At 41.7% G+C, this 16,451-nt stretch overlaps 1 protein-coding gene across 1 annotated transcript in view; it reads right to left on the reverse strand.

Annotated features, from left to right (window-relative positions):
• The window catches only part of LOC124553253, a 286,386-nt gene that overhangs the window by 142,819 nt on the left and 127,116 nt on the right, over positions 1-16,451 (reverse strand). The window contains exons 12-13 of the mRNA XM_047127140.1: positions 15,315-15,476; positions 4,995-5,434 (exon numbers count right to left, since the gene is read on the reverse strand). Of these exons, the coding sequence (XP_046983096.1) occupies positions 4,995-5,434; positions 15,315-15,476 (602 nt within the window). The remainder of the gene's footprint in view (positions 1-4,994; positions 5,435-15,314; positions 15,477-16,451) is intronic.

Here is a 16,451-nt window from a genome sequence, read left to right on the forward strand (position 1 = left end):
CAGTACCTTCTGGACCACCAAAATGATCACGTTCGACAACATTCTTAGATGCATTCCACATTCCGACCTCTCAACATAAGAGATTACATAATACATCTGGAAACACTGTCAAATACGATCATTTTGGTGGTCGAGATGCTACGGTGTGGGGAGGCATAATGTTGCGCAACTGTACTGACCTCCAAATCTGTCACCAAATCTGTCAACACAATACACTCACCAGTCAATATTACTGTCACACTCTGTACATCTTTCCACAGGTCCGTTCAGACCCGACTTCGCGTTTACAGACAATGAGCAGCCACACCAATGGCGCACGTGGAGTAGCTGCCGGGTCGAAAAGATATTTGGCAAATGGGCCGGCCTGCCCATTCTCCCGACTTAGCCCCACCGAGTACATGTGGGACGTTTCGGGGAAACGTACTGCGGCACTTCCGCGCGCACCTCTACCTCTACATCTACATCACCTGACGGCCACCCGGCCGTTTCCTACTGTGTCGGTGGGGGAACAGAACAGCCTACCACAAGAATGCCTTACCAACGTTGTGGCCAGTAAGGAAGTACAGTGCGAAGCATACGTCTGCAGCTGTGGTGACCACAAACACTATTAACAATCACATTCCACCTATCTTAATGTCTACAGGATCTTCAGAGTTCGAGGTGACTTCAGTGTAATTACTGTCTTTGCAGTTCTGTTCAACTCACTGTGTATTTCTTTCAGTTGCCTTCTGGACTACACCGTAGCAGTTCTTTCTACGTACGGTCAAAGTTTCATCGAGCTACGTTCCTCGGCAGTGACGCGGCACGTGAAAGTTACTTTTCTCCTAACGTTTTGCACACCAATGTATATACAAAAAGTGCCAGAATAATTACAGAAGAAAAGTAGAAATTGTTCTACTGCTTTTCCTTCCACCATAAAGAGTAAAGTAAAGAGGGAGTGTCGTAACACTGTCGCTATTCACAATATACGTAAATGGCCTTGTGGATAACATCGGAAGTTCACTGAGGCTTTTTGCGGATGATGCTATAGTATATTGAGAGGATGTAACAATGGAAAATTGTACTGAAATGCAGGAGGATCTGCAATGAACTGACGCATGGTGCAGGGAATGGCAATTGAATCTCAATGTAGACAAATGTAATGCACTGCGAATACATAGAAAGAAAGATCCTTTATCATTTAGCTACAATATAGCAGGTCAGCAAATGGAAGCAGTTCATTCCATAAATTATCTGGGAGTAGGCATTAGGAGTGATTTAAAATGGAATGGCCATATAAAATTAATCATCGGTAAAGCAGATGCCAGACTGAGATTCATTGGAAGAATCCTAAGGAAATGCATTCAAAAAACAAAGGAAATATGTTACAGTACACTTGTTCGCCCACTGCTTGAATACTTCTCAGAGGTGTGGGATCCGTACCAGGTAGGGTCGATGGAAGAGAGAGAGAGAGAGAGAGAGAGAGAGAGAGAGAGAGAGAGAGAGAGAGAGAGAGAAAAGATCCAATGGACAGCAGCGTGCTTCGTTACAGGATCATTTAGTAATCGCGAAAGCGTTACGGAAACGATGGATAAACTCCAGTAGAAGACTCTGCAAGAGAGATGCTCAGTAGCTCAGTACGGGCTTATGTTGAAGTTTTGAGAACATACCTTCACCGAGGAGTCAAGCAGTATATTGCTCCCTCCTACATACATCTCGCGAAGAGACCACGAGGATAAAGTCAGAGAGATTAGAACCCACACAGAGGCATACCGACAATCTTTCTTTCCACGAACAATACGAGAATGGAATAGAAGGGAGAACCGATAGAGGTATTCAAGGTACCCTCCACCACACGCCGTCAGGTGGCTTGCGGAGTATGGATGTAGATGTAGAAAGAGGTGAAGGCTCCAATTGCTACACACGAGGCTACAGTCAGTTAAGAGGCCAAAGAACAAGCATAATATTTAATCTTCAATGACAGCAGTGAGTCAAATCTTTACTTTCCAATCCATTGAGAACACTACAAAATGCACAACAAAAACAGGCATATGTACATTATTAAGCCTAGTGAACACGTACTGTCCGGCAGGTTTACTGCACACTGGACTGTGACTCAAACCCAGACCTCATCTTTTGTAGGAAGTTCAGCTACTGACCGAGCCATCTGCAAGACCAAAGCGTGCCTGCGGAAATCGTCTGCGGGGCGCGAGTCGTGCCGGGACGGCAGAAAACTAGTTCACAGTCACAATCCGGCACACTGTTTTAATGTGTCGATATGTTTCGTAACCGTGTGCGACTGACTGTGGAGTGAACGATTTGTTCGTGTGCCGGCAATGACGATCACCCAACCCATTCAGACATGCAGTTTCAGTGTTTCTGGAATAATACAAATAAAATGCTACAATTCAATGAAAAAGTTGCTACCTGAGTGTCAGTGTGTCGCACAAATTAAATGACAGTCTGTCTAAACCTTCGAAGCAGTCTCTTATCTGACTAACAACACAAGAGCAAAACTGAGAACAATAACTTTTGCAGGAATGCCATGTTGACTACAGTCAACTTGACAACTGCACAAATTTAAAGAATTGTTCACATGTAGAGAATACAATGAAACTGAACAACACGAAAACTTGGCAATAACTGGTGCCATTGCAAGAGAAGTATATTATTATGCTTCCCTGTAGTCATGAATCACAAGAAGTGGAGTACTTCATCCTACATTGAAAACATGGCACAATGTCATGTGGATTTACCTTGACGCGAACTATTTTAAATTTCCATGAATCTTAACTGAAATACACAAGGACCTTCATTTATCCAATGATATCTCAGCTGCTCAGACGTCACAGTAAAGACTGTGACGAGTGAGGGCTAAATTGAGCTCTTTTCAATAGCGAAAACTGTGCGATTGTAAAGAAATTTCAAATGGGATAGTGTGTGCTCTGAGTGATGATGTACATCAGAAATTTAGTACATATCTGTCCTTGGCATTACACATAAGTCATCTAAAATCTGCTCCAATGCCTCTATGGGAAGAACAGTAAGGATCAAACACTGTAACCTTCAGGCGACCATCATTTTGAATTGTCGTGGTCAGTGGACATTAGCACTAACTGTCAATTTAGTGAAAGATTAGCATGATCATGTTATTTGTATGTTTTGGAAAGCACCAAGCGTTGGTAACAATTTTTTCCATATGTACCACTAGAAAGAGCTGACTCTTACATAAGGTGTTTTGGCTTATTGCATTTATATTCCTTTCTTTGAATTCAATGTAACATATAATGCGTAGCAACTCAAAATTTGCTCTTGTGCGTTAGCATTTCCAACTTCTGGCCGTTTAACAATCAAAAGCAGCACAGACCACAGGTTTGACAATTTAGTGACAATGTGATTAGTGTACGGTATTCCAGTAAAACTGTCAGTTCCTCCACACCACTGTATCACATAATTTATTTTGGATGGTCAGTTCAAGTAAACTCAATTTGAAGAGTGTATGATCTCTTGATGAGTGGCCAGATATGCCTCAGAAATCCAGTGTCAAAGGCCACAAGTGTTTGTCCAGAATACACTGTCATCAGGAAATTAACCTCAGTGTTGTATTAATCATGCTACATCTTCAACAACAACGACCCTTATCCAAAACACCAAAAAGTCTTATTTTTTACACTCATAGTTCTGGTGGCACTTCAGTTTTTTGGGCACATCTGTTACTTGACCATGAGAGTATTACAGCTTTGAAATTCACTGTATATTAACTGAACACAAAAACAAAATGTCTGATACAGCAGAATAGAAATACTGACCTTGTTATTGGAGTAAAAAAGAAGCTGAAAAATCCCATATTGAGACATCCTACCCACAACGGACCCTTTAGTAGGGAGAAGGGATGGGATGATAGTTATTAAAAAAAAAATAATTAAAATATGATTTCAACTTCTGTCATTTGTAATACTCTATGTGAAAGAATTTAAATGTGATAGATAAGATTTAGCAGGGAGACACAATGAGTGCTGACGCTATGAAACACCAAAATCGTTAAACACAGGGTTTAAAAATGATGAGAATGTAGCTTGAAAATAAATGTTATATTTGGGAGTGGTGCAATTAGTACTTGTTATACTTCAGTTTAACAGCATTGGATAAAGTATAAATATAGTTTTCATTTGAATTACCTTTCAACGTATTTTACACTATGGTAAACACATGTTGACATTTTCTCAGTCCGTAGGAAAGAATTGGGTAATTCCTCGATTAAGGGACAACAGTACCTCACAATATGTTCAGTGGGTCCCAAAAGTAAATATTCCACAATATGAATGACAATGCATTTAAAGTGCCTGTCCTAAAATTTGCTCATTTTATCCTGGGGTGTCCACCATTATCACCCATTAACTAATACTGGAGGCATCTATTCAAGTTCCCAATTAGTACCACTAAAAACGAGGACAAAGTTTAACATTCAACCAACAGCTTGTCAGCAAATGACCAATTACTGCAAACAATAGAATATTCACTGCCATTATTGAGGAACAAGTAAGTCAGATTGCCAAAATAATACTGCCTCTTTGGTATAAAAAATGCTACAAGTAATAAGCAGACTTTTTTTCTCAAAACTAGACAGAAGAAAAGAGACAAAGAGGAAGGAAGTGGAATCTATCCACACGACAGGTCAACGACAATACTGCACGCAGTAAATACACAAATACTGTAATAGGCTGCAGATCTGATTCCACGTAAAAATTATACAAAGACAGAATACTAAAAACAGCCAGCCCTGCACAGCAGCCGAATAACTTGTAGAAAGCAGAACAGACAGAGCGCTACACAAATGAAATTGGCAGCAAATTCATACTGAGATTCCCTATTTGGATTTACGAGCACCTCGCACCAGTACGATGGCAGATTTTACCCGCCGTGCACACAGAGCCCTGTCAGGCATTTCGCGACAACTGCCATTTTCCGCAACACTGGCAGTCAAAGGCCCCCCCCAGGCCTGTCCTCGCACCTACAAAACGACGCAGCGGCGGCAGTACTCGCGGAACGCGGCCACCCCATCCGGATGCGGCACGTTTGTGCCCACCTCGTCATCTGCTGAGCCCATCCCTTTCTCCGGGACTTTCCGCACACTACCCTCTGACCGGGGACGACCCGTGACGCGCCGGGGAGCCTCCACGACACTCACGTCCAACTGAGCCTTGAGGCGCGCCATGTCATCCGCCGACACCTCCGCGACTGCCGGAGCCGTCGGTCCGCCCCGCACCGGGAGCAGCAGCCGCGCCCTGGGGCCGCCGGGGACCTTCTGCGAGGCGGACGCCCGGCGCGCCGCCACGTCCAGGTGGCAGAGCAGCGAGCGTGCGCAGTCGCCATCTGGCGTCGCCAGGGCTAGTGGCGGCAGTGGGTGTGTCACGGGATCCGGAACCAGGATCAACGTCTGCAGCCGCGGGCCCGCCTGCAAATGTCAAACGGGCTATACATTGCTTTTCTGGTGTATTATGTTACGAAAGATGGTAATGTTATGTCTAAGAGGAATAATTAGTAGATAATTAACATATAATTATAAGAGTTGAGGGGCATGAAAGGGAAGCAGTGGTTGGGAAGGGAGTGAGACAGGGTTGTAGCCTCTCCCCGATGTTATTCAATCTGTATAGTGAGCAAGCAGTGAAGGAAACAAAAGAAAAATTCGGAGTAGGTATTAAAAACCATGGAGAAGAAATAAAAACTTTGAGGTTCGCCGAAAACATTGTAATTCTGTCAGAGACAGCAAAAGACTTGGAAGAGCAGTTGAGCGGAATGGACAGTGTCTTGAAAGGAGGATATAAGAAGAACATCAACAAAAGCAAAACGAGGATAATGGAATGTAGTCGAATTAAGTCAGGTGATGCTGAGGGTATTAGATTAGGAAATGAGACATTTGAAGAAGTAAAGGAGTTTTGCTATTTGGGGAGCAAAATAACTGATGATGGTCGAAGTAGAGAGGATATAAAATGTAGACTGACAATGGCAAGGAAAGCGTTTCTGAAGAAGAGAAATTTGTTAACATCGAGTATAGATTTAAGTGTCAGGAAGTCATTTATGAAAGTATTTGTATGGAGTGTAGCCATGTATGGAAGTGAAACGTGGATGATAAATAGTTTGGACAAGAAGAGAATAGAAGCTTTCGAAATGTGGTGCTACAGAAGAATGCTGAAGATTAGATGGGTAGATCATATAACTAATGAGGAGGTATTGGATAGAATTGGGGAGAAGAGAAGTTTGTGGCACAACTTGACTAGAAGAAGGGATCGGTTGGTAGGGCATATTCTGAGGCATCAAGGGATCACCAATTTAGTACTGGAGGGCAGCGTGGAGGGTAAAAATCGTAGAGGGAGACCAAGAGATGAATACACCAAGCAGATTCAGAAGGATGTAGGTTGCAGTAGGTACTGGGAGATGAAGAAGCTTGCACAGGATAGAGTAGTATGGAGAGCTGCATCAAACCAGTCTCAGGACTGAAGACCACAACAACAACAACAATTAACATATTTTTGTTGTGGTATGTAATTAGAAACGCTGTAACAGTAATGTACGATCCACTGTTAAGAAATAAGTATTTATTCTGATTTGACAAAAACACTCGCTGAAATCGTCGTCATTGTTGTCGTGCATAGTTTCCCATCACTTGCAGAGTCTGCTTGGTACAAAGGCCTCTCTACCACCTCTCTGTTTTTAAGCTGTGTTTAAACAGGCCATATTTCCATATTTTACAGATACGTACAACTGCAACACTTTTGTCGTTAATAATGCTGCAATGAGGCTGCATTAAACAGAAATATTATGGGATGGCCTTTGCCAAAACAACTGTCTGCATTCTGTTCTGCTGTTTCTTCATTTCCTGGACAACGAAACACTTTTTTTTTGCTATAATTTTTTTTGTTATAAGATCAGAAACCAAAGACAGTGATTCTGTAATGAATGTATAATCAAAAATTATCAGTCCTGCCATTGCTGAAAGGAGGCCAATAAAAAGGAATATGAACACAAAAAATTATACTATGTGAAAGAAAAGTGTGATAATTTATAATTATAGCTTCAGGTTTTTACTTTTTCATTACTAAAAATATAATGGTATATAAATTATTTTGGATTTGGTTAACATATTTTTTGCAAAACCTAACATTCATTAAAAATATATAACAAAAATCCTAAACATACCAAGAATCTGGAAATATGTAATTTAGGAGTAGTAGCTTTAAACTCTCATAAAAGAATAGTATCACTGTTAAATTTTGGCCAGTCTTCTTAATAAATAAAATATTGAAAAAAAATCACAAAAATGGCTGGCATTCTAAGAAACGGCAAGTCTATGTGTACTCAGCTGTCAAAGTGTTAAAATGATTTTCTATCAAGACCACATAAGTGGAAAACCAGTACGTCTAGTCCTTCCTCCAGGTAAATAAAGGTGGTGCGTGAAGAAATAATCATCAAAATAGGTGGTTTAATCGGACAGCATAAGATTTCTGTTGATATGCTGTAAACATGCTCAATTTATATTTATTTTCTGTAAACATGAAAGTATGTTTGTAAGAGGTGATATTTTTCAACTGGCACATACTGCAGCAATTCTTCTTCATCCTAATGTTGTGATATGGTCTCAGGATACGCTTTTATTTATTTTCACAATCTTACACTTTTTAAAAATCTTATTTTGTGTTTTTGGACAGAGGCTCTTTCTGCTATGAGTAAACATTAGAAACCAGTCCACAATTCATCTAAACAAGCGTCAGAAATTAGCTGACTATTGGATTCAATCTAGTTCGTGTACCCCCCCCCCCTCTCCCGCCCTACCGCATCCCCCCACTCCCACTCCCACCTGTCTCTCAACAAATTGGCACACAGTTCTGCTGTTAACATTTTCACACAGCTGCACACTTACATGAGGTGCTACCCAACATTTTCTGGACTGGTGCTGCCATCTGTTGAAAACCTTACCTTTGGACGAATGGTCACCATCACCATCTAAATAGTTCCCATGTGCACATACACACCAGTCCCAGAGTTTCTGCCACTGGTCAAACGTTTTCTGGAAGTCCTGTTCTTTGACGGGGTTTATCACCGGCAATGATGCTTCTCGAATCCTCTCTAGAATATCGAACCGACTGCCTTTCGACTCAGTTTCAGTTTTGGGAATAGCGCGAAGTCGCAAGGTGCCAAATGTGGCAATTACGGTGGGTGGGGTACAACTGCAGTGTTGTTTTTTGCCAAAAAGGTCCCGGTGAGCAAGGACTCGTGACAGGGTGCTTCGTCGTGATGCGGCAGCCAGTTCCCTCAACGCCAAAGTTCGGGCCGTCGTCACCACACATTTTCATGGAGCTGCCGCAAAATGTCACAGTAGTACGGGGAATTCACTGTTTGGTTGGGTGGGACGAATTCTTTGTGCACAATGCCCTCGATATCAAAGAAAACAACCGTCACACTCTTCACTTTGCTCTTCACCTGTCTCGCTTTTTTGGGTCTCGGAGAGCCCAGGCTCGTGCTCTGCCCCCCAAACACTTGTCGAATCATTACGAGGGTCTCTGTAGCACTTTTCCTGAGATTCGCACAGAATTTGAAACACACACGCCGTTCTGCTCGCGGATCCATCTCTTCCTCTTTCACTGTACCTTTCACCTATAATTCTCAGTAGTCCAACTGCATCTCTCGGAGCTTTTCCACTTCTAAATCCGTTACTGTTCCTCTGCAATAGTTTTTCCAGTCTTCCGGAAAGTCCTATATTTTATCACCCGCACAGAACTTTTGCTGCACAAGAAATCAAACTTGTGGATCTAAAACCCTCACATTCCTTTGCATTGCTTTTCTTCTCAATCAGATCATTACTACAGAGAGAAAGTCATCCTGTCATTCAGTTTCATTCGTAATATTATTAAATAGATGAGTTAGCTCTTTGACACCACTACTTCCGAGGCTCTTGAGCAACTCTGCTGGTAATCCATCAATTCCACTTACTCCGTGATTCTTCACCTCTCTTAAAGCTCTTTCTACTTCTACTTCTCCTTCCAAGATGCAGCATCCTTTTTCCTCTCTTCTGCAACTCTTGCCTCCTCTTCTAATTCAATATCATTCGGTTTTTGATCAGCCTCATATAGGTACTCTACATATTCCTGACACTTTCCCAAAACTTCCTACAGTTTATGAACCATAGTACCATCACTTCTTTCTATTCCCACACTCTTACTGCTTTTCTTTGCTTCCGAGACTAGGTCAGCACCTTATCTACAGAGCATTTTGTATTTTACTTCCTTTTTGTAGTTTCTCTATTTCTTTGTCATCTCTTTCACCTACATCTTCATTGCCTGTTCTGTTTCTCTCCTTAATTCATTATTCAGCATTCTGTACATTCTTTTCCCTTTTTCAGTTCCTACTGTCTTCCATTTTCTTGTTTCATTCATCATATCCAGCTTGTCTTTGTTACCCATTCTTTCCTTAGCCTTACAAACTACTTCACCCCTACTATTACGTCTGAATATTCCTTAAGGTTTAGCCTGACACACTTCCATTTCTATTTGCGCTCTCCTCATAGGGCCCTCCATCCAATTTTGATATAAATATGTTTTCCAGCTCAGCATCCTTACCTTTTTCCTTTAGTCTTTCTAGGTCAAATTTCTCTCTTGGTTTTCTTCTCTCACTCCTTTCAACCTCATTTGCACGTCTGCCACCACCAAGTTGTGGTCCAATTTATATCTGTTCCAGGATATGCTCCGGCATCCTTTAAGCATACGATATCATCAATTTGTTATCTGTTGTCTTTCAGCCTAGATATTTATGTATATCCCCATCTTCTGTGATGTTCACACAATGTGTTTCCAATCAGAACTGAATTTTCTCTGCACAAATTAACCACCCTTTTCCTCCCGTCATTCCTGTTTCCCAATCCAAATCTTCTAACCACTCCCTCTTCTTTTTCCTCTCCTACCACTGCATTCAAATCCCTCATTACAACGATCCAGGCCTTTCTTTTTTTCTTTATCCATGATTTCTTCAATCTTCTGATAATATTCCTCTACTTCCTCATTAGTGTGCTGATTTATTGGCATGTATATATGTGCTAAAATGACATCTTTCTTTTCACTTCTTTATCTCAACATCAGCCTTTCAACTATTTAACTCATGCAAATGTTTAAAAGAGCAGCCCACTAACAAAAACCAGCAATGCATTTCCCATTAATGTGAATACAGCTTAGGCAAAGAGAAAATTACCTGCAGTGCACAGATAACTGAGCTACACAACTGTGATGTCCGAGTTGCTTCCATTAGGATTTTACTGATGTCTATCACAAATGTATGAGGTACGACTGGAAAGTGACACACAACAATTTTTTTCTACCCTGTTATTGCAGCTGAAACATCAAAATTTCACGATGATATAGTTTGAAGTTTGTGCTACAGAAGGTTTTTGTTTTCAAGTGCAGCTCTAGCAAGAGAAGCCTGAACTACGAAACAAGCACAGCATGCATGTTTCCGTCATCAATCAGCAGCTTGTGAAGAGAAGCAAAGTGTAGTTCGCTATCTGTGGACAAAAGAGCATAACCGAATGAAATTCACAGAGCACACTTCGTGTGTATGCGGATGACTGTGCGAATTTTTCCAAGAAGGTCGTGTGAATCTTTGTGATTCATCACATTCCATGTGCCCGGTATCAGTTGCAAACACATACAATGACAGATTCATTGATATAACAATTCTGAATGACCAGTGTGTGGAACAACAAACTTTATCGTAGCAGTTCTACATATCCTACGATGCAGTGTACGATACTGTTCGTGACACTTTGAAATTTTGTTAAGTTAGTGCGCTCTGGGTGCCTCAGAACCTGACAGACAACCACAAGGACCAGCGAATCGTGACAAGCTTAATGCATTAAGCCGCAGAAGGGTACAACTTTCTGAAAGGACTCATCACTGGTGATGAGTTGTGGACATATCAGTACACGCCAGAAACCGAGCAGGCTCGTATGGGGTGGAAGCATGCTCGTTCCCCAGTAGGAGAAAATTAAGTCGACTCAACCTGCTAGGAAAGTGCTCGCGGCAGTGTTATGCGATATGCATAGCGTGTTACTGGTGGACTTCACTGAACATTGGACCACTGTGAATGTGGCAGGCTACATTAAAACTTTGGTAAAGTTGCAACGTGTCCTCTGTGACAAACGTCACATTAACTCTGATGGTGGCAAACTACTTTGTGACACTGCTTGCCCCCACGTTGCTGCTCCTGCTCATGAGAAAATCACCAAGGTGGGTGGGAGGTACTCCAGCATCCACCACATAGTCGGGACCTTGCACTTTTGAACTTTCATCTGTTTGGTCCCACAAAGAAATACCTCGCCAGCCAACACTTTGGGACAGGTGCGGAACTGAAATCAACAGTCTGCAGATAGCTATATTCCAACCAAACAGACTTCTATGAACAGAGAATATTGACACTAATAGCACAATGGGAGTAATATGTTAAGAACGTTGATGACTATGTAGAAAAGTAGGTAAAATATTCATCTGTGATTTTTTTTGTTTTGTTACATGTTGAACTTTTTGGTAATAAACTTATTGTGCATTACTTTCCACTCTTCCCTCGTTAATGCCAACTGAAGAACATATTATGCTATAGCAGTCCCATTAACATTAAAAAAACAAAGGGTATGAAATGTTTGCTGGAACAGTTCTTTTCACTTCTCATTAACGAGATACAGCCCCCCCCCCCCCCCCCCCCCCGAGGAAGAAGAAGAAGAAGAAGAAGAAGAAGAAGAAGAAGGAGGAGGAGGAGGAGGAGGAGGAGAATATGCCTGTTCCCCTTCCTTTTACTTTTACATTTATTATGTTAATATGGATTATACTTGACTTGAAAATTACCTAGTTTAACATACAAAAATATAATTTTTTATATCATTTCACATATCATCTAATGAGTGAATATGATGGCAATGTTGATCATGTGCATCAAAACCACCTATTCCTTTACTGTAATCAGTGATGCGTTTAGGTTTTAGCTGAAGACTTTCCGTTCTCTCTTTATACTTCATAGACTGGCTTGTAATGAATGGTTGACAGCATATGCACTGGTTTCTTGTTGATTCATCTGATTGCTAAAATTATATTTTCCAATACAGAAGTCAGATGGCCTTTTTTGAGCACTGCATTCTTCAGCTCCATCAGTGTGTTCCTCCCGTTTGGTCTTACGGTTCCAAAAGCACAGATGTCTCTCTTCAATAGTTTTAGAAACAATGTAGGGGAACTGTTACCCATGTATCTAGTTCTCAATTCATCCAGTGAAGTTTCAGACAAGACCAAAATTATCTCACTTGCTGTAATTTTCACAGAATGTTTTCCCTCAAGACCTGCATAAATTTTAAATATCAACCAGTGTCTTATGAGCATAATTCATATACTTTCAAACCATATCTTGCTCTTTTTGAAGGATTGTTTTACACTTGCAGTAGTGTGTGCCTAAACATCAGACTTTCACCAACACAAATATTTTTTCCAGGGTTATATACTCTGATATCTGTCAATCTTGTAAAGAATTTTTTTTTCAGTTAAGAGATAAAAATACAAAGTGCAAAATTGGCCTGAACTCGTCTACTGTCATAGCTAACCAGTGCTCTTCACCAACCTTTCTTTTGTGCTTCAGTATTTCCAATATCTTCAAATGTACTGCAACTGCAAACATATTTATTTTCTTGACTACTGACTCCCACAAGCCATTGCATTGCCTTCACTGTTGCTGTTGCTAATGTGAAGGCAATTCCTAACATTAGTCCACTTCAAGCGATCAGTCGTTGTCAGCGACTTGTTTCAGGCTCCCTTAAGTTGCCTTCATTGTTGTTTGTACCATCATCATCATAAGCACTATAAAATAATGCGTGCATCCTAATATTAAGGAAAAAAACAAATGTTGTGTTTAATTTGTGTTTTATTTACAAAAAAATTATTCTAACATACTGATTCTATTCATCATCACTTTCACCATCATCACAAGCAGAAGAATCATTGTTGTTGATGCCATCTTTGCAGAGCATTTTCTTCGTTCAGTCCACATTTGTGATATCACATTTTTTGAAAGATTTCTCCACCAGTGGTAGTAGAATGGAGTCCCATGCACATTACATCCCCCACAAATATGGAACAAATCTGGCCACTCGATTTTTCCACTCTAAGTGAAGCTGAAATTTTCATCGGCCATCCATTGGGTGTATTGCTGTCTAAGTGCAGCTTTGAATGGTCAACTTACACACACATTTAGTGGTTGCAGGTTGGATGTTAGGCCTCCAGGGATAATGATCAAGCTAATTTCCCATTTTTCTTGGGCCTTCAGGAATAATGATCAAGTTAGTTTCTCATTTTTCTAACTTCTCAGGCATTTTGTCAGATTTTTTTGCCCGCAGAAGCTGTCCAGGCCCAACATGTTACATAATTTCAGCACTGCAACAGGGCAATGTTGCTAAGGCATCACCTAGTCAACCACAAGGTCAATGTCCTTCCACTCTTTTGGATTTTAGCTCACCAATACACCTTTCACTGGTATTTTTGGAATAGTTTTCCTATAGCTTTCGTCCATCCCCAGCTACACACATCACTGTACATCTTTGCTCCTCACTGGCACCTATTCGTACCGTGACACTGGATTCCCCATTCCCGTTCGCAGTGGTGTCGAGTGGCATCTCAAAATAGACTGGTGTGCGATCCCGATGGGCGATAATATATTGGAATGATTGCACCACTAGTGTCACATAGAAACAAAAATGCACTATTTTTTCTTTGTAATTGTCTGAAGGCCGCTGAGGGATGGTAGTTTTCCTCCGGAAGCCTAAACCATTCCGACTGAAAAATCTTGATGGCCAGCCTCAGCTAGCTTTGAAACCAGTGATGCTCAGTTCTTTGGCTAAAGTCAATGCTTTGAGCTAGCACATTTCATTAGTCACTGCGCATCCGTATCTTCACATCCCGTCTGCGTAACAGCAGAGCCTTTTTTTGTGGTCCGAATGCTTTGCCTTTTGTCCACCAAAATTCCTGGCGGTTACCATTCATTACTTGAATCTGCAGTTTGTTTTTTCACCAGTCACGAATATACCCCTCACTGCCGTACTTTCCGCACAGTTTCCAATGTTTACTGCTTCTTCAATAACTTTTTCTTTAGCTGTGTACAAGTGATCCTTGTAGCTGTAATCAACAAGTTAACACATCGTTACTACTTCACTTTCAGCATGCTACTGACATATCACAGAGCCCCAACAAAGCTATACTATAGTGGGAGCTACTGTCAGAGGCAGTGCAGTACCAACCTTACTACAATTAATCTGCACACCCCAGTTTTTGTCCGTAAATTTGGGAAAAATGTGTGTGGATTATTTGCAAATATATGATAAATCTGTCACTAGAGGCAGATGTAAAATCACTGTTTTCAAAGTCTATTTCTTCACCAATACCATTTAAATCACTTTCTTCAAGCAGCTGGTCAATTCTTTCAGTTTCATACAGATAAGGCTTCGCGCATGCTACTAACACATTGAAAATAAAAGCCAACTTTGCACTGTAACAAATGCCCACTCACAACTGCTCCTACCATAAATTGACAATGCATGTGAACTAAGATCAGAGCAACTGGTAAAGCAGAGCCCTATTAAAGTGACCTGTTACAAGTCACTGTATGCTAGTGGGTTAAGAAGGCACACAGCACGTCGAGCTGTACGAGATGGTTGCACTTCACAGTAATTATAGATTGTAAAATTGAAAAGTAATACAAGTCTAATAAAGCTAAAATACTGATATGAATATAATAGAGGGAAGCATTCCACGTGGGAAAAATATATCTAAAAACAAAGATGATGTGACTTACCAAACGAAAGTGCTGGCAGGTCGATAGACACACAAACAAACACAAACATACACACAAAATTCAAGCTTTCGCAACCAAGGTTTGCTTCACAGACACAAGCTTGTGTCTGTGTATGTGCGGATGGATGTGTGTGTGTGTGTGTGTGTGTGTGTGTGTGTGTGTGTGTGTGTGCGCGCGCGCGCGCGCGAGAGAGTGTATACCTGTCCTTTTTTCCCCCTAAGGTAAGTCTTTCCGCTCCTGGGATTGGAATGACTCCTTACCCTCTCCCTTAAAACCCACATCCTTTCATCTTACCTTCTCCTTCCCTCTTTCCTGACGAAGCAACCGTTGGTTGCGAAAGCTTGAATTTTGTGTGTATGTTTGTGTGTCTATCGACCTGCCAGCACTTTCGTTTGGTAAGTCACATCATCTTTGTTTTTAGATATAAAGCTAAAATACTAATACACGAGGCAATCTGAAGCACTTACAATGACAGTGTGCAAGTCCCTGTAGGCAAGAGCAAGCACGGCACAATAGGTCAGGTTGGCTCTGAGGCCGCACACGTAGACGCCCCAGTCGGTGAGCAGCAGCAGCAGCGGGCGAGGGCCTGCCCCGTCCGGGGACCAGTAGGAGCTGCTCACCTTGTACACCTGCAAGCACCACCGCCAGCTCGCAAACAAAAACTACAGGTGGAAAGCATCTGGCAGTACGAGCAACAAATATACGACACACTGTATACCTCTCGTGCTGGCGTAGGAGCGCAGCTAGTTTAACCCTTTCGCTACTTCCTCGACTTCCGGAAGGCATTCGATACAGTTCCGCACTGTCGCCCAATAAACAAAGTAAGAGCCTACGGAATATTGGACCAGCTGTGTGGGTGGATTGAAGAGTTTTTAGCAAACAGATGTTGTTATCGATGGAGAGACGTCTACAGACATTAAAGTAACCTCTGGCGGGCCACAGGGGAGTGTTAGGGGACCATTGCTTTACACAATATATACAGGGTGTTACAAAAAGGTACGGCCAAACTTTCAGGATACATTCCTCACACACAAAGAAAGAAAATATGTTATGTGGACATGTGTCTGGAAACGCTTACTTTCCATGTTAGAGCTCATTTTATTACTTCTCTTCAAATCACATTAATTGTGGAATGGAAACACACAGCAACAGAACGTACCAGCGTGACTTCAAACACTTTGTTACAGGAAATCTTCAAAATGTCCTCCGTTAGCGAGGATACGTGCATCCACCCTCCGTCACACGGAATCCCTGATGCGGACCTGGAGAATACCGAATTGTATCACAGCCATCCACAATACGAGCACGAAGAGTCTCTACATTTGGTACCGGGGTTGCGTAGACGAGAGCTTTGAAATGTCCCCGTAAATGAAAGTCGAGAGGGTTGAGGTCAGGAGAGCGTGGAGGCCACAGGATTGGTCCGCCTCTACCAATCCCTCGGTCAACGAATCTGTTGTTGAGAAGCGTACGAACACTTTGACTGAAATGTGCAGGAGCTCCATCGTGCATGAACCACATGTTGTATCGTACTTGTAAAGGCACATGTTCTAGCAGCACAGGTAGAGTATCCCGTATGAAATCATGGCGGTGAATCGAGGAAGTAC

This window comes from Schistocerca americana, chromosome 11 (genome assembly GCF_021461395.2).
Source record: "Schistocerca americana isolate TAMUIC-IGC-003095 chromosome 11, iqSchAmer2.1, whole genome shotgun sequence".
NCBI classification, from domain to species: domain Eukaryota; kingdom Metazoa; phylum Arthropoda; class Insecta; order Orthoptera; family Acrididae; genus Schistocerca; species Schistocerca americana.